The sequence below is a fragment of the Hyperolius riggenbachi genome, chromosome 4, assembly GCF_040937935.1.
Source record: "Hyperolius riggenbachi isolate aHypRig1 chromosome 4, aHypRig1.pri, whole genome shotgun sequence".
Lineage (NCBI taxonomy): Eukaryota > Metazoa > Chordata > Amphibia > Anura > Hyperoliidae > Hyperolius > Hyperolius riggenbachi.
In genome coordinates this window covers 284,690,655-284,710,387 of record NC_090649.1, presented here as the reverse complement: position 1 = coordinate 284,710,387, position 19,733 = coordinate 284,690,655, and the positions used below count along the sequence as shown (strand labels likewise).

The window sequence follows — 19,733 nt, the reverse complement described above, 5'->3', positions numbered from 1 at the left end:
TTCACATGCAGTTCATTATATCATAAGGTTTTGTTTTCGCTTCAGAGTCACTTGAAATAATAATTATGATTGATAAGGCAATATAGTTTTTCAAATTGTCTGTAAGCCTGTCCAGGAAACCTGGAAGTTGTAGTATTGCCACTCTGTTCACATACTGTAGTTCATCTAAGCTTACACACCATCTTTGGATCTTAGGTGACTGGTACTCTACAGCTACACAAATGAGTAACAACTGAACACAGTCCTGAGGAGAAATTGCATTTTATTTTTGTACAGTGTCTAGAGGCTCTGTGTTCTGTGCTGACTGCCTGAGCCATAAACTACATCCTGTTACATATATTCTTACTTATCATTGTGTGTTCTTCATCTCAATCTTAATTTCAGAGAAGTGAGCACTGAGTATCCCAGTGTTCAACTGCTTATATTCCCTTCCTCCTGTCACTGACTTGGGCATTAATGTTGGAAGAGCGCATCTATTCTCTCATAGTATGAAACTAAACTGAGAAAATACAGAGGAAATACATCTATATTCAAAAAAAATGCAGATTTCACAATGCTGGTTCTAGCCATTCTGATGACCCAGGCAGAGCACCCTTTGTACCCACCAATTTTGCAAATATGAAGATTGTGCAATACATTAAAGAGGAGCTTAAAGGGAAGGTTCAGGGAGTTTAAAAAAATAAAATAAAAATCAATTTCCACTTACCTGGGGCTTTCTTCAGCCCGTGGCAGGCAGGAGTTGCCCTCGCCGCCGCTCCAGAGGCTCCCAGTCGTCTCCGGTGGCCGACCCGACCTGGCCAGGCCGGCTGCCAGGTCGGGATCTTTTGCGCTCCAACAACGGGCTCTTCTGCGTCCCACGCCGGCGCGCTGACGTCATCGGACATCCTCTGGGCTGTACTGCGTAGGCGCAGTACTACTGCGTCAGCGCACCCCCGTGAGGCGCAGATTGGAGTGCAGAAGAGCCCGACCTGTTAGCCGGGCCTGGCCAGGTCGGGTCGGCCACCGGAGATGACCGGGAGCCTCTGGAGCAGCGTCGAGGGCACCTCCTGCCTGCCACGGGCTGGAGGAAGCCCCAGGAAAGTGGAAATGGATTTTTTTTTTTAACTCCCTGAACCTTCCCTTTAAAGAGAAACTCCGACCAAGAATTGAACTTTATCCCAATCAGTAGCTGATACCCCATTTTACATGAGAAATCTATTCATTTTCACAAACAGACCATCAGGGGGCACTGTATGACTGATATTGTGGTGAAACCCCTCACGCAAGAAACTCTTGAGTACATACTCCTGGCAGTTTCCGGTCTGTGAACCTTGCTGCATTGTGGGAAATAGCTGTTTACAGCTGTTTCCAACTGCCAAAAAAGCATGCAGCAGCTACATCACCTGCCAACAGTAAAAATGTCACCATGTAGTAAATGTCAGAATGTAAATCAGGGATTTAAAAGATTTTACAATGGGCAAACACTGACTAAATCATTTATACATAATTATTGTAAAAATGAAGCACTTTTTTAATTACATTATTTTCACTGGAATTCCTCTTTAAATGACATGTGACACGGCGATTTGAATACCTCCATCACATCACATCGCATTAAAGGGAACTTGAAATGAATACAATTATTTAAAATAAACACATACTGTAGCTGCAAATGAATATTACATACTTACCTCACTGTCAGTTCCTCTCAGAAGCTCACCATTTTCTTCTTACAGTGATCCCTTCCAGTTCTGACAATATTTTGTCAGTACTGAAGTATGCCAGTGACGCCAGAAGGATAAAAGTACATAACATTTTTAAAAAATTGCTGGGAGGAAGTGGTGGACTTGCCTCCGTTAAAGCAGACACCAAGGACTGTAAATATATAGATATACACATTTATTGAAAACACCCTAAAAATGCAACGTGTTTCGCGTGCACGGCCCACTTCTTCAGGCAATAAGCAGGGGATAAACAACAGCAATTCAGTTATAGCAAGCAGAGCACCTCTCAGAGACCCGTGTTTGTGAGTATTACCATCTCACTGTTTCATTTATCTAATCAATTTTGACATACTACACCATATTGGGCTCTCGATTTCTCTTCAACTTTTGAAATATGCCAGTTGCTGTCAGTTATATATCAGCAGCTGTCAGTTACAACTGAATGTGCAAGGTAATGTCCATGTTTCCCTGTTGCTCAAGTGGGCGATATTGCAGTTTAACAGTGAAGCTGACCAGGAAGCTATTATGCGGTAATGGCCATTTTCAAAACGGAGGAAAGAGAATTCCATTGATCACAGTGGACACACAGGACACAAGAGAGGAGAACGAGATTGATGAGTAGACTACACAGGAGGTAAGTATTATGTGTTTATGTTTATTTTGACTTTTAATTTTCAGTTAAGGTTCTCTTTAAGTATGAAGGTCTCCATAGATTTTCATTGACTTAACTGCCTCTTGCAGTAAAAAAAGCTTACCGCAATGCCATAGTGTAAAAGGACCCTTAATGATTTCATATTTATAAAGGCATCTGTTTTGTATCTAAAGATGTAAATAACCAACATAACTTACCTTCCTTTTGCTGCCTTCCCATAAGGAAATCAGCTCCTGCCATGCATCCAATTCCTAGGATACATGCTGTAGCAGCAATGAAGTGCAGAATCTTATATCGCACCAGCAAGAAGAACCAGGATAGTAATATAACCACTGGGATAACAAAGCAGTTTAGTAGCTGTAAAGAAAGAAGAAAGGTTTCCTTAAAGTTCTTTGAACAAACTAGACAAGTACAAATGACAGTTACAAGGGGTTCTCAACTTGAGTTCCAAAAGGGGCTCATATAAACCAATTTTCATGTAAAAAGAAGGAATATTTGTCAGTTTTTATCAGGCTTCTTGTGTAATTTAAATATTGTGACAAATTTTAAGTAATAAATTCCCATTGTGATCAACGGAAACATGTTATCATGTTCCAACAGCAGGAGAAAGATGAGATCTGCATTTTTGTAAAGGTGGCCATACATACATACAAAGGTGGTCCATCGAGTTCAACCAGAGAACAAAGTACAACACCAGCCTGCTCCCTCATATATCCCTGTTGACCCAGAGGAAGGTGAAAAACCCTTACAAGGCATCGTCCAATTAGCCCCAAAAGGGAAAAGATTCCTTCCCGACTCCAGATGGCAATCAGATAAAATCCCTGGATCAACATCATTGGGCATTCCTAGTAATTGTAGCCATGGATGTCTTTCAACGCAAGGAAAGCATCTAAGCCCCCTTTAAATGCAGGTATAGAATTTGCCATAACTACTTCCTGTGGCAATACATTCTACATCTTAATCACTCTTACTATAAAGAACCCTTTCCTAAATAAATGGCTAAAACGTTTTTCCTCCATGTGCAGATCATGTCCTCTAGTCCTTTGAGAAGGCTTAGGGACAAAAAGCTCATCTGCCAAGCTTTTATATTGACCTCTCACGTATTTATACATGTTAATTAGATCCCCTCTAAGGCGTCTTTTCTCTTGACTAAATAAACCCAGTTTATCTAACCTTTCTTGGTAATTGAGACCTTCCATCTCACGTATCAATTTTGTTGCTCGTCTCTGCACCTGCTCTAAAACTGCAATATCTTTCCTGTAATGTGGTGCCAAGAACTGAATTCCATATTCTAGATGTGGCCTTACTAAAGAGTTAAACAGGGGCAATATTATGCTAGCATCTCGAGTTTTTATTTCCCTTTTAATGCATCCCAAAATGTTGCTAGCTTTGCTGCAGTGGCTTGGCATTGAGTACGATTATTTAACTTGTTGTCGATGAGTACTCCTAAGTCCTTCTCCAAGTTTGATTTCCCCAACTGTATCCCATTTATTTTGTATGGTGCTAGACCATTGGTACGACCAAAATGCATGACTTTACATTTTTCAACATTGAATTTCATCTGCCATTTATGTGCCCATATAGCCATCCTATCCAGATCCTGTTGCAGTATGTCCCTATCTTCCTGTGAGTTGATGATTCTGCATAATTTTGTGTTATCTGCAAAAATAGAAACATTGCTTACTACTGCATCTACTAGGTCATTAATAAATAAATTGAAGAGCACTGGACCCAGAACAGACCCCTGTGGGACCCCACTGCTTACAGTCACCCATTTTGAGTATGATCCATTGACTACAACTCTTTGTTTTCTGTCCATTAGCCAGTTCCCTATCCATGCACACAGACTCTTCCCCAGTCCTTGCATCCTCAACTTTTGCACCAAAGATTTTTCCAACATGTCCGATCAGATTTTTCTCGAAAAAACGGGATAATCATTAGAATTTCTTGATCGAAAAAAAATATTTTCAACTTTCATTCGGTTTGGTCATTTAGATCAAATAATTGGGAAAATCGAACGTTTTTATTGTATCGTGTATGAGCACCATAACTTAGCTATGATTCTAGCACAGACAGGTCCAAACCACTGATCAGATCACTGCAGGACACCAAATGTCAGTGAATCTCTGTAGAGCACCAAATGTCAGTGAATCATTCCAGATGACTAAATCTCAGTAATCCATTGTAGAATACCGAATCTCCATTAATCTCTAGAGCACATGTGTTGAACTCCAGTCCTCGATGGCCATAGCCATGCCAGTGCTTAGGGTGGACTGATAAATGGAGAAAGGAATTCTACCTGATTCAGTCCCATCAATAAGTTTGGGCTGTGCCAAAAATGTGTGAGGGCCTCGGCCCTTGAGAACTGGAGTTCAACATCCCTGCACTAGAGCTTCAAATCTCATTGAATCTCTGTGGAGGACCAAATCTCAGTAAAGTATGAAACAATAACTTCACACCTTGTGTAATATTGTTACTTTCCAGCATCCTCAGAATACCTGCCAAACTTGCTTTGTTTTAAAAATTGTAACAAATTAACTAATCTGGCAGAATGTGTTCAGATTCATATTAATGAATCATATGTAAACTATGTAGTGATGCTCATTTGTCATCAAATGATAATTTGGGGTGAAAATCTAGCCTATGTACAGGTGTCCTGTGGTGTTACTGACAACATCATTATTGGTCCACCAGGTTAGATGACTGACAACTGACCAGTACTTTTAGGGTGTTTTGGCCTATTGTGCTTGCAGTGAGGCTCTTACTGCTCGTCCTCTTCCCTCCCCTCTACATAGACCAGAACAAGCTGTTTTAAAATTGAGCAGCGTTTGTATAGTAATTATTCCTTAGGCTGTCACCCAAAACAGTCTTTAAAAAGCATTTTGAGAGGTACTTGCTGTGGGTTTTTGTATGTTCCAACTCTCCTTAGCTTCTAAATCTGTACTGGGACCTACATAACAAGGATCTAGTATTCCCCAAAAAATCAACTAAAAACAAATGTAAAACAATTCCTAACATAATTAGAATACTGTACCAATAGCCCGTTACGCCAATCTTGTCACCACTGATATGTTATGTGTAGGTGCAGATATATATAAGCAGTTAACAAATTATTGGGCTAGCTAGGTGTTCTATTATGCAATGTGAAATTTGTAGCCTTGTCTGGACCACAGTTCCCTCCCCTTCCTTTTCCTTTCCTCAAGTAGTACTGTGTATAATGTTTCCATAAATCAGAGCAGTGGAGTCGAAATCGAGGAATCGGAGCAATTTTTGGGTACCTAGATTTAAAGGTTTCATAATGTGAGAATCCGCTTAGCTGCCTGCGCAGGCAGGCAGCCTTTTGACCATTGTTTAGGTTTGCATGCTGCAGGACTCTGGAAAGGAGACCTTCTGTCAGTTTTGCAGCTTGTGCTTGCAGAGGAATTTGTATACGTTGTCATGCAAATTGCCTGGCCACATTCATTGGAGGCGTGTACTATAAGTACTATGTGTTTCCCACAATGCTTGGCTGGTCATAAGGATTCCTTCCTGTGAAAGACTCCTGGAGGAGTGTCAGCCTTACTCTTTGTTTGAAGTTCAGCTTAGAGTAATTCCTGAAACTGCGCTAGGCAGGTTCCCCTAGTGCAGTTAGGATTGCTTTTCTGTTTTGTTTGTTCTGTTGCAATTGTCCTGTCCCAGCGGTGGTCGACAGGAAATCGTTCTGATCTCTGTTCTTGGAGTATAGCTGGTGCAGCGGTTGCTACCAGCTATCTCTTCTGTTCTGCCTCCCTGGATCGCACTAGCATCCTGCCCTAGTGCTGTGGATCCTTCTGTTCTGCTAGTCTGTACCTGGATCGCACTAGCATCCTGCGCTAGTGCTGTGGATCCTTCTGTTCTGTCTCCCTTGATCGCACTAGCATCCTGTGCTAGTGCTGTGGATCCTTCTGTTCTGCTACTCTGTACCTGGATCGCACTAGCATCCTGCGCTAGCACTGTGGATCCTTCTGTTCTGTCTTCCTGGATCGCGCTAGCCACTTTCGCTAGTGCTGTGGATCCTATCTCTCGCTTGTCCCTGTTTTCGTGTGTCTGTCTTGTCTGCTACGAACACTTGCTGGAGGCTCGGTGAGGTAACCGTTAAGCAAGCGCTCGCGTCCTCTGTTTCATGTTTGTCTGTCGATGGTTAGTTAGGCGTGCTTGTCTCTATTGTGCTTATCACGTGGAGACCGCGCATGAACGCGTGCACTGTTGCGAATGAGTGCAGTGTTCGCGTTCAGTTAGCGTTTGTTATTTTCCGTATCTCCTCATTGTATGATTTGCTGTGCCTTTGCTATCCTCGTATTCTGTTCTGATCTGCCTTGTGTCACTTCTGGCAATCGCCTTTCTTGCGGTTGCGTTTCTGTTTCATATCTGCTGTTGTGTGTGCGCTGTCGCGGGGTGGCGACTAGATTGGCGCACACACATACAACCTGTCCCTTTGCTCGTTCTCATTCGCAATCGCTTCTCTTGCGATTGCGTTCTGCGCTTCGTACAATTCCTGTCTGGCATTTGTGGAGGTACAGAGGATTGGTTCCTCTGCACTCCCCAACGCCATCTGCCGACAGGAATTTCCCTCTACGGGTGCGTAGCACCTTTTGCTGGGTTCCTGCAATTATACGCTTGTGGAGGATTTTCGCCATATCAGCGCACGCGTTGTGCGCTGATCACGGAGGAAGTTCTACAATCGTTACACATAATCTGAGGAGTCAAAGTTGGAGTCAGATGGTTTTTGTACTCACTCCATAGCCCTGTAAAGTCTGTGGAGTCGGAGAGTCGGAGCAATTTTAGGTACCGACTCCAGGTGTTGGTGGTTTCATAAACTGAGGTGTCGGAGTTGGAGTCGGAATGATTTTTGTATTGACTCCACCGCCCTGCCATAAACATTAGTGTGCTTGGCATAGTTCTTTGATGTCCCCTTTAGCAGATAGTGACCAAGGAGCATGTAGCTAAAAACTGCCCTGATTTTTCCAAACAAGTATTGACATGTATTTCCTTGAGAGGAATAGCAATAGCCGATTATCATCTCTCGATCTTTCCTTCTCTATACTTTTTTTGCTCTCGTACGCCTTTTACTCACTTTTGGACAATACATAAAAAGTCAAAATGCCAGGCTGGTTGAGATCCACTATTAATTTACTATTTTGTATTATGTCATTTTCTACCTGATATGGTATCTCCCTATCCAATTCTTCTATGGATCATTTAATGCCCTTAACCCGACTTAGTGGGCTGTGAAGAAAGATTAGTGTAACAGGCTCTATGGTAAATCAATGCTTTCCTATAGCAAGACTTGAAGTAACAATGATTCTACAGTTTGGTAATTTCACAGGACTGTGTCCTAAAGGGTCAGCTCCATTTTATTATATCAGTAAAGCATCCCGAGGTCTGTAGTTGTAGTTTGCAATGCACCACCAGCATCTGTACTGTTCATCATGTAGATTGTATCCTCCTAGAACCCTTAGGATTTATAAAGCCATTATAATTTATGAGCCATGACATACGGACCTGATCGTTTTCTGTTTATGCTTATCTAATTATTTTATAGCCCTCACAGATGTGAAGGCGCGATAACGTTTCCATCAGCATGCTCCCTAAATATTGTGGTTATTGCTACATCTGGTTATATTTTACTTCATTTTTGTTGCTAATGCTTTGCGGCTGTTTCAGATCCGTAATCTTGAATTCACAAAATTCATGTCCACAGAGCAGACTTATAAAATGAGACTTGAAAAATGAATACAGTCAGATCAATCTCTTTTGTAACAGCTGTTTATAGAGGCTATTAAAATTGTAAAGTATTTGTTGTGACTTGCTTCCTGCCAGCTGCACTGCATCCAGACTTGTGGCTCTCAGAGGTCTCCCTCAGACTACCTGGTTAAGAGCTGAATTAATGGAACCAAATGAAGTGCTTTTCATCAGCCCAAGTGCAGGCCAAGACAGGTCACACATGCATTCCTCTTACATTCAAGAAGCACCTGAACGACTGGAAATGTACACTGCAAAAACAAACATGACTTAAAAAAAAAAGCCACAAGGGACCTACTGATAGGGGTTTATCATGTGACTGAGATATAGGAAATGATACAAAGGACACAGACATCTGCAGTGAAATAAGCAAGGGTATTTCATGTAAAATGATTTATTTTTATATTCTGAGAATACTAAAATGAGGCATGAACTTTCTCTCACACGATGAAGTACACTGAAAGTCCACTCAGCTTTTTCCCAGATACAGGGAGCTAAATTTAGTACTGAATAGGCCTTATCAGGTGTATACAAACCATCGTTTTTGCTGTTTTCAATTATCAAGCCTTGTTAGGACAAATAAAAAGTGTTAGAAACAACTAGCTATGGGGCGGAAGCATATATTTGTTGCTAGTGCCATGCTCTGATAGATCTTATTAGTAAGTGTCCATAGCTCATAATTTCAGAACAGAATTGCAGCCTCACTAACCTAACATGACCTGGATAAAAAACTTAAACTTAATTTTATCATGAATGGTGACAGGGGTACTTGTAAGTGCAGACGTCACTAGTGATCATGAAGAAGTACATAACATTTAAAATACATACACGTAAAATGTACATTTCTTCCAGAGTAAAATGCACCATAAATATTTTTTCCTACCGGTATGTTGCCGTCACTTAGGCTGCATTTCCACTTGTGCGGTGCGAATCGCCACGGTAAAAATTCGCATGCGGATGCGAATTTCCCATGCGGGTCTATGCAAAATTTCATGCGAATTCGCACGAAAATTCGCATGGATGACGATGTATGCGAATTTAACCATGGCAGTGCTGGTGTGCTTTTCCATTGTTTCTGTGCTAATTCACATGAAAATTCGCATACCCAAACCTCATGCGAATTTCCTATTAAATACATTCTATGCGATTCACATAGCGGTATGCAATATGCGAATTCTGATGGCTTTGCCATGCAAATTTTTTCTGCACAGAAAAACGCAAAGGAATCCTGACAAGTGGAAACAGTCCCATTCACTTGTATTGCTATGCGAATTTGCATGCGGAAAAACGCATGCGAATTCGCGATAGTGGAAATGGGTCCTCACAGTAGGTAGTAAAAACTGACAAATTTTGGACTAGTCTATCTTCTCAAAGGAGATTCTCAGTATTATTTTTTAAATTTACAAAAACCCTTCCCGGAAAGGTCTGTACAACAATGTCAAGCAGCTTTTCTACTCTCTTGCAAGCTATTTTGGCAGTTGGACTGAGAAATTGCAGTAAGTGCTTTTGTAAGTAAAGAAATAACTAAGGATTCCCCATGAGGAGATGGACTAGTCCAAAACCTGTCAGATATTCACTGCCTACTATAAGTGACAGCAACTTAAGAAAAAAAAAGTAATTTATAGTGAATTTTACTCTGGGAGAAATGTACAATTATATGTATTTATTTTAGATTTTACAATGTTTCACGTTAGTTGTCTTTTAAACGGAATATATACGAGAATTAGTTTCCTAAAATGTGATTAGTACTTCCTTCTTAAATGGGTACTATGGCAAAAAATTGTAAAATTTAAAATATGTCCAAACATATACAAATAAGAAGTACGTTTTTTTCCGGAGTAAAATGAGCCATAAATTACTTATCTCCTATGTTGCTGTCACTTACAGTAATAATAATGGCAGTATTTGTATAGCGCCTTTCTCCTGTCGGACTCAAAGCGCTTGCGAGGCAGCCACTAGAGTGCACTCAGTAGGCAGTAGCAGTGTTAGGGAGACTTGCCTAAGGTCTCCTGCTGAATAGGTGCTGGCTTACTGAACAGGCAGTAGGTAGTAGAAATCTGACAGAAGCGACAGGTTTTGGACTAGTCCATCTCTTCATAGGGGATTCTCGGCAAGGCTTTTATTTTTTATAAAGATATTCCCTAAAAAGGATTTAAACAATGATGCTGGCCAGCTTCCCTGCTCGCTACACAGTTTTTTGGCAGTTGGACAGAGCAACTGCCATTCACTAAGTGCTCTTGAAAATAAAATCCCTGAGAATCCCCTATGAAGAAATGGACTAGTCCAAAACCTCTTGCTTCTGTCAGAATTCTACTACCCACTGTAAGTGACAGCAACATAGGAGAAAAGTCATTTATGGCTCATTTTACTCTGGAAAAAAAACATACTTCTTATTTGTATATGTTTGCACATATTTTTAATTTTTAAATTTTTTCTCCATAATGCCCCTTTAATGTAAAATAACAGTAATAAGAAGAAGTTATATACATGAAAAAAATACATAAAAATGTCATCAGCTTATCAGAATCAGTGACAGGGCTGTCTAATGAGTCCATTCAGCTGCCTAGGGTACCAGCATAGAGCTACAAACCTTTTTCACTTCTACCCCAATAGCAGCACCTTCTTCTTATATATGAGAAACATTGCTGCTGCACATGATTGATTCAGCACTGCTTTTGTTACTGACATCTTCAGTATTTCTGAGGCAATAATGATGATTATTATGGGATTGATGCATCCATGGTCACATTGTTTAACTAGTTAGGTAGAGCCTGATGGTGTCATTGCACTCAAGAAGAATCCGCCCACGGAGGGGCCCAGGAGTTGGATTTATACGTATTACAGTAGCGGAAATCTGAACAAAAACAACTGTCATAGATCATTGTAACATATAAATGCAAAAAGAAAATCTAATCATTCACCACAGTAAATTGCTGGAGTATCTGTGTACAGAGCTTTCATCGCCTCACAAAAGAACAATTAATTTGCAATTAGAGAACACTTTGACTAAATATGTGTGTTTGTTTGCATGCTTTAAGAAGGCATTCTGGAAGTATTTAATTGGTGGAAAGTTACATAATACCAAGGCTTTTTCATGAAATATTTTTGATAAGTTGGCTGTATAATTAATTCATCACGGCACCGTTTCCATGACAACAAGTAGGAATGACTGAGGGGGGAATGGCATGATTTCTACCTGTTTTGTTTGAAACTTCTGAGTCTTGCTAATAGATGTAACAAAGTAGATCCATTGTCAGCCAGCATCAAATGAAAATCCAAACCTACTGCTCCAACATCAAAAGCTTCTTAATAGGACTAGAGCCCTTCTCAAGTGACAGGTGCTAAAAGTAGAGAACATGCCACAGGTAATTGGAGTGATGATATACAGTACTTGCTGAGCTCCTGCTGGGCTGAGCATTGAAGGAATAACATGAAGTGTGAGCTTTATTAGCCTGTCTGCTGCTATATATACATCTCACTGTTCTCTGACTGCCAGCTATGCAGACACAGCTCCCATCTGTACTTCTCTTCCACCCAACTTCCTGCGTCCCTGCTTTTCCTTCTGCAGAAGTTTATCGTTTAGCTTTTATGTAGGTTTCTGTTGCTCTTAGGCTCAACACACACCATACAATCTAAGTTGTTCAACCTTACCACTTTCATGTAGTATAAGAGCTTATCCAATCAATCATTCAAGGTATTTTCAATCTGTTGGCCCTTATACTACATAGATTTGGTAAATCTGTACAACCAAGATTGTATGGTGTGTGTTGAGCCTTAGAGTGCACCTTATCTGTTCCAAAAACTTTCCACACAACAGTAATGCAGGGCAGATACCTATGGTTTCTAATGCAATTGTCTTGAAGTGGCTGGATAGTGTACTAGTTAAAGGCTCTGCCTCTAACACAGGAGACCAGGAATTGAATCTCGGCTCTTACTAACTACTAGTAGGAAACCTTGGGCAAGTTTTCCTAACACTGCCACTGCCTATAGAGTGCATCCTAGTGCCTGCATCTCTAGCACTTTAAGTCGGCCAGGAGAAAAGCTCAATATAATCTGTCTGTCTTATAGTAATAGTCAGGGGTTTTTCTAGGTTCCTGGGAGATCCGGGACACCCCTGGGCACCAAGAGGGAATGCGTGTGCGGCGCGCTTAGCACGCCGTGGAAAAAAGTGAGCGTGGTCATAGGTGGGGCCAAATGTACATGAACATAGCAGTGGGATAACTTAAATATATTCAATAGGCAGTATTTCACATATATAATCCTGGCTTCAGTCTTGTCTTCGGCTGGCTGGCCTGTGCGCCCTACTCGGCTGGCGGTTATGATGGGCTGCCTGGCTGGTGGTTATGCTGTGCTCTGCTGTGCTGGCCTGGCTGGTGGTGATGCTGTGCTGGCCTGGCTGACTGTGATGCTGTGCCAGCTTGGCTAGCGGTGGTGCTGAGCCGGCCTGGCTTTGCTAGTTGACTTGCTGGGGGCTTTGCTGGGCTGGGCAATTTGCTGGGGGCATTTGGGGGGGCTTTGCTGGGCTGGGGGCTTTACTAGGCTTTGCTTGGCTGTGTGCTTTGCTGGGCTGGGACCAGGAGGCTTTGCTAAGCTGGGGGGGTTGCTTTGCTGAGGGCTCTGCTTTTCTGAGCTGGGGCCCTGGGGCTTTGCTTAGCTTTAGATAGGTAGGTGCCTCCAGTATAGGTTAGATAGGCATGTTCCCCCAGTATAGGTTAGATAGGTAGGTGCCTCCAGTATAGGTTAGATAGGCATGTTCCCCCAGTATAGGTTAGATAGGTAGGTGCCTCCAGTATAGGTTAGATAGGTAGGTGCCCCCAGTGTAGGTTAGATAGGTAGCTGCCCCCAGCGTAGGTTAGATAGGTAGCTGCCCCCAGCGTAGGTTAGATAGGTAGCTGCCCCCAGCGTAGGTTAAATAGGTAGCTGCCCCCAGCATAGGTTAGATAGGTAGCTGCTCCCAGCATAGGTTAGATAGGTAGCTGCCCCCAGCGTGGGTTAGATAGGTAGCTGCCCCCAGTGTAGGTTAGATAGGTAGCTGTCCCCAGCATAGGACAGATAGGTGGCTGCCCCCAGTGTAGGTTAATAGGTAGCTGCCCCCAGCGTAGGTTAGATAGGTAGCTGCCCCCAGCATAGGTTAGATAGGTAGCTTCCCCCAGCGTAGGTAAGATAGGTAGCTGCTCCCAGCGTCGGTTAGATAGGTAGCTGCCCCCAGCGTAGGTGAGATAGGTGGCTGCCCCCAGTGTAGGTGAGATAGGTAGCTGCCCCCAGCATAGGTGAGATAGGTAGCTGCCCCCAGCATAGGTGAGATAGGTAGCTGCCCCCAGCATAGGTGAGATAGGAAGCTTCCCCTAGGGTAGATTAGATAGGTAGCTTCCCCCAACGTAGGAGGCAGGAGTAAGGAGGCGGAGCGGCGGGGGGGAAGCAGGCAGTTAAAAACTCACCTCCGACCGCAGCCTCCAGCTTCTTCTGACTTCCCCTCCCCCCCCGGCATAGTTCGCATTGATAACGGCGCCCACTGTGATGACATCACAGGGGCTCTGTAACCAAGGCGACGGACGCCGGGGTGGAAGTTGGAAGAAGCTGGAGGCTGCGATCGGATGTTAGTTTTTACATGCCCGCTCACCCTTCCGCTCCGCCCAGTGCCCCCTCCTGCCAATCAATCGATCCGGGGCACCATGGCAACAGGTTCCAGGCCAGTGCCCCGGGTCAAAGGCCCTAGCGACGCCTCTGGTATTAGTCCCATAGTTATCTAGACTGAATAAGGGTGTGTATCATGTTCACTCTCTTAAGCTTCTCTTAACCTTAGTCCAGAGCAAGAAAAAAACCACCAGGGTAACACTTGCTCTCTGGTTGGATCAAGATATCATCCTCTGATACTAGTAATTCTAACTCTGGATATCCTTCAATGTAAGGAAAGCATCCATGACTCTTTTTAATGTAAGTATAGAATGTGGCATAACTACTTCCTGTGTTAAGATATTCCACATCTTAACTACTCTTATTATAAAGAATCACTTTCTAAAAAGGTGATAAATTCTTCTTTCTTCCATACACAGTTCATGTTTTCTCATTCTTTGACAGACATAGGGATAAATGTATTTACACGTAAGCCAGGTTACCTCTAAGTTATTTCTTTTCTCAGCTATATAAGCCTAGTTTGCATAACCTTTCTTGGAAAATGTGACCTTCCATCCTTTTTTTTAAAGCAATCAAGTTTTATTAAAGAAGTTGTAACATCATCAAATACAAGATAGTAAGACTACAGCTTTTGTCTGGATCAGAGTATAAACAGGTACTTGTAGTGCAGCACCCAAGGACTCAGCAATGGCAGTGTGTGCATGAGCACAACACACTTCAATTAAACCTGTAATGGGTGCATCACAAAGAAGGACTGACAGTGCAAATGATTATTTATACAGTTCTCCAGGACGGATGGCAACACTGGTTGGTGTGTACAAGTGCAGATGCACTGTGCAAGTGCAGGTACAGCCCATGCCTACGCAGTAGCATGGAGGAACTCGTGCACAAAGGAAAAAGCTGTGCACGGGTGGCTCTGTGCTACTGTGTAGGCCGTATGTGCACAGTGCAGCCGTGCATACACATGGATGGGAGCTTGGCCATGAGGATGAAGTAGGACCCGGCAAGCAGGGGTGGGCTGGAGGAGAATTGAAGAAGCCTCTGGTTCATCCAGGAGCTTCGCTCTGTCTTGATGTTGATAAGTATCTGACTTTTCTTCTTTTTTTTTTTTTCTCAGGTTCACTTTTAGTATGTCATGATCGCTGCTGCAGCAGGTATTGCTGGAAATAGTAGTGCTGCAGCTCAGGCAGTTCTGATCTCTTTCCATGCAAGCTGCATAGCTTTGTCTGTCTTTCCCTGCTGTCAGCTTGTGACTGATTATCATTCACCTGTGTGGGAATCTGCATGTCTGCTCCCATTGGATGACCTCAGTATAAAGATCTGCTTCCTGCAGGACTCCTCGGGTTTTCATAGCTTCAGTTTAAGCCTGTCTTGCTGTCGCTTCAGCCCCCGATCGTGTTTCTTGTTCTAAAGATACTTTGCTGGTTTTGCATCATATATTGGTTCATTGCCCATATATATGCATACCAGCACGTTTATTATTTTCCTTGTATTCGTGTTACGTTGATACATCAGTGACGCTGATATATACGTACACGAACTGTTTATATCCTGTGTTCAGCTAGTCAGTTCTAGCACGTTGATCACCCGTGCTGAGCTAGTTATCCTGTTCCTGGTCCTGTTTGTGGATTGCGTTCATCTCTGCGAGGAGATAACGAATCCTTCTGAATCCTGTCCTGTTACCGTTTGTGGATTGCGTTCATCTCTGCGAAGAGATAGCGAATCCTTCTGAATCCTGTTCCCTGCATCGTTCCAGTCCTAAGTCAGTGTTCCTGCTTATGTCATATATCGGTTCATTGCCGATATATACATATGTTAGTCAGACGTTACAAATAGTTTCATTGATAGCTGTAATTGTAATACGCTAGGAAATCATACTTATTGTATATTTATCTGTGTTACATTCATCTATCTTGATCCTGCTATTTCCTGACTATCCTGTCCTGTCTTTGTGAGGCACGCCATCGCCGCAACGCATTGGCTGCCTCATTCCAGTCTGTTTTATTGTGGACGCTTGCTGTCACTAAGTAGTGGCTAATTAAGCAAGCGTTCATTCTGACTACCTGTCCTGATTTCCTCAGTTCTGGTTTATGCGCTCAGCGCTACTTTGCGCTGAGACGTTATAGCGAAAGTATTGTTTGTGGCTGTCGGATCTGCACTGGCTCTGTGCGCCACAATCTCCTATTGGAGTCAGTCCTCCCCTCCACTATACTAGGGATAGCCTGTTTCCTTGTGCTAGTGTGTGTACCTCCTTCACGTCAGCTCATGCGTTGCATGCTGACTGTGGAGAATACACCACCAAGCCTTACAGTACTAGCCACTGACTATATACAGTGGCCAGTAGAGATGGTCAATTAGATGTAAATAATTCTGTTTTGCATGGTATTTTCATTTAGAATATCTGTATCTTGTAACTGGACCAGTTTCATGCAAGAAGTGATTCTGATTGGTAATATTCCAAGCTGCATACAATTTGTGTGAAAACTGCATGCAAGATTAAATTATTTGCATCTCACTGACCATGGCTACTACTAGGCAGCTGTCATTTCTCAGCCACACTGTGGTATACAAATGGCACTCATCCTACAGTGGCTGCTGGCCACTCCCCGTGCAGTACACAAGTAGCTCCTCCCCCTTGCAGTCCATAGACTTCAGAAAACTGACATCAATCATTTGATTGGTTCCATGGTTGTGAAAGTGGGAGATGAAGTTTTCACATTAGGCAGGGTGATCAGTTATGCAATATGCCACTGATGGGCGGAACTACATAGATAAAGTCTGGAGTTAATAAATATAACAATTTTGTTTTGGGTGCCTAAAATATCTACATTAACTGGAAAGAAAATGAAACAAATCATACTGTATGAAGATTATCTACACTCTGACCTTTGCAGTTATGGAAAATTTTACACAAGGTTTGTGGAATAAAGTGGCTGAGCGACTTGTTTAACATTTTAGCCGTGAAGCAGATTTAATATTTGACCGTTATTAAAATTTGCTTTTCCATTTTCAGATGTAACTCTGGAAAACAAATAATTTACTGTGACCAGTCACAATGTAATTTCAGCGTGTAATTGATTTCTCTACGCTCACAACTGGCTATTAGCTGTCTCTGGGTTTCATCAGAACACTTTTAAAAGAAACATTAAATGAGAAGAACAAGGAGTCTTTCTTCTGCATCATTTTTCCATTTTAGAAAATTGCAGTTGGCTGTAATTATAATTATTATTGATTTTTTTATAGCACCAACATATTCTGTGGCGCTCTTCAGACTAGGTACTTAAAATTACAGACACTGGTACATACCGGTAATACAGAGTTGGTAGACAACATACTTTTCATTGTGATAGATACACTGTGACTAAAAGCATAAAAGGATAACTTACTAGTAACAAAAGGGGGAAAACCCTGCCATTGCATTGCAAGCTTACATAAGAAGTTATATCAGAAATCTCAGCGAGCTCCACACTTAAACGCTAAACCTAGCATTCACTGTGGGTATGCTGCAAAAGTCAAAATGTTACACCAACATATAAACCATACATTAAACTGTAAACTTTTCGCTGGCTCACAGTCCACTAAAAGCAGAACAGAGACCCCAGCCACACAGCCACCGGGTTCAATTCCACTTCAATCTTCACATCCAATAGAGAAAAAAGAGAAAGAAAATCTTCATCGCATAGACTGTAAGATCAACACAATCTTCCACCAATTATGGCCCGTGCAGTATTCAATATGGTAACACTGCTGCCTCCTCGTGCTCCATCACCTATAGGGACCGCTCTCACCTTAAGCTATGGCTGCCTAGACCCCACAGACAGCTTACACAGCATGAGATTCCAAGCAATCGATTTTCCACTTTCTTATACCTTCCGGTGGTACTCAGAGGCAATTAAAAAGAAAAATACAAATCATTGCGTAGGCTTCTTTATCAAGTAAACATGGAGGGAGACCACTGCCACAAAATTATCACCTTGCTTGTTTATGGGGACCACCGCTTAAAACACACTGTGTCACCAACACCTCCAAGTACCGTGCAAACCTTGTATATAGACTGCCCCAATCACAGACAGCTTCTCAGCATATGTGTGCACGATCCTGTTTATCCCAGCACTTCCTGTCTTATTATTGGTCACTCCCTGACAATTGGATAGAGCTAATATGGTGTAAAACCCTTTATTTATGATCAGTATAAAATGGTAGCACTACTCACAAGCATAGAATAGTTCAAGCATATCACATAAAAACCAAGGACGTCTCCTCCATGCACTGCCGCCTCCTGCCTGCTTAGCCAAGGGCGTGGCTTAGCGAGCAGGAGGCGGCAGTGCATGGAGGAGACGTCCTTGGTTTTTATTTGATATGCTTGAAGTATTCTATGCTTGTGAGTAGCGCTACCATTTTATATTGATCTTAAATAAAGGGTTTTACACCATATCCAGTTGCAGTGGGCTGCATTTTTGGATGCTGTGGAGGGAGTGACCAATAATAAGAGAGGAAGTGCTGGGATTTTTAAAATGGATAACCTTGTGCTCCTCACTTTGCTCCCTACTTAACTCTATCTGGTACCAATCCGGTTCGCTTACTGCATAAAAAGTGTGTGTGACACTCGGCAAGTAATAAATCAAAATATAAAAGCAGAGCGATCAACAGATATCAAGAACTCCAGCACTAATAGTTAATGTTCAAATGTCCTTCTTAAACCATCCTAATGCTGCAAAAAAGTGTCCATCCACATTTCATAAGTATGCTTTCTTCATTATAGTGCTCTTCCAAACAAACTCTTCAGATCCTTTAATATTAAAACCACTATACGCTCACCAGATCCGTCGGCTAATCTTATCAGATCAGCAGTCAGCGTTTTTTTGGCCTTGCCAGCATGATTCCTCCGATCACTCCACCAGACTCCCCAAGCATCCAGCCATATATTTCGGATAGACAAGGAAAATGCAATAGTGTGATAACGTTTTGATGTACTATGTATTATCACCAGTGCGCCCCTTAGCTCAACAGTGCCCCCCAACGTGCCTCCACCAACATAGATACACAGGGGGCTCACCAGATGCTCTGGCCGACCCACAACAGACCAGCAGTACAGCATGTTAATGTTGCTCCGCGGAGCCTGAGGAGCTGAGGAGACGCTGAAGGATCCTGTGTTGTGATTTTATATGCGCATGTTTTTACTGGAAATTTGTAAGTGCACTACTTTTTATTATTGATTAAATTCAAACGGAATTATGCTATGGTTGTTCTTGTTTGAGTCCTAGGGTACTTTTGATAAAGAATACTGGACTTAAAACAACATTAACACGCTGTACTGCTGGTCTGTTGCGGGTCGGCCAGAGCATCTGGTGAGCCCCCTGTGTATCTATGTTGGTGGAGGCACGTTGGGTGGCACTGTTGAGCTAAGGGGCGCACTGGTGATAATACATAGTACATCAAAACGTTATCACACTATTGCATTTTCCTTGTCTTTCCGAAATATATGGCTGGATGCTTGGGGAGTCTGGTGGAGTGATCGGAGGAATCATGCTGGCAAGGCCAAAAAAACGCTGACTGCTGATCTGATAAGATTAGCCGACGGATCTGGTGAGCGTATAGTGGTTTTAATATTAAAGGATCTGAAGAGTTTGTTTGGAAGAGCACTATAATGAAGAAAGCATACTTATGAAATGTGGATGGACTCTTTTTTGCAGCATTAGGCTGGTTTAAGAAGGACATTTGAACATTAACTATTAGTGCTGGAGTTCTTGATATCTGTTGATCGCTCTGCTTTTATATTTTGATTTATTAAGTGCTGGGATTGAGTGGTGAGAAGCTGTCTGTGATTGGGGCAGCCTATATACAAGGTGAGCACAGTCCTTGGAGGTGTTGGTGACACAACATAAACAAGCACGGTGATAATTTTGTGGCAGTGGTCTCCCTCCATATGTTTACTGTATAAAGCAGCCTACCCAATGATTTGTATTTTTCTTTTTAATTGACTG

The 19,733-nt window shown here is 42.4% G+C and overlaps 1 protein-coding gene across 1 annotated transcript in view; it reads right to left on the bottom strand.

Moving 5' to 3' along the window:
• The window catches only part of SLC35F1 (solute carrier family 35 member F1), a 450,499-nt gene that overhangs the window by 80,319 nt on the left and 350,447 nt on the right, over positions 1 to 19,733 (bottom strand). The window contains exon 4 of the mRNA XM_068231363.1: positions 2,553 to 2,712. Coding sequence (XP_068087464.1) covers positions 2,553 to 2,712 — 160 coding nt within the window. The remainder of the gene's footprint in view (positions 1 to 2,552; positions 2,713 to 19,733) is intronic.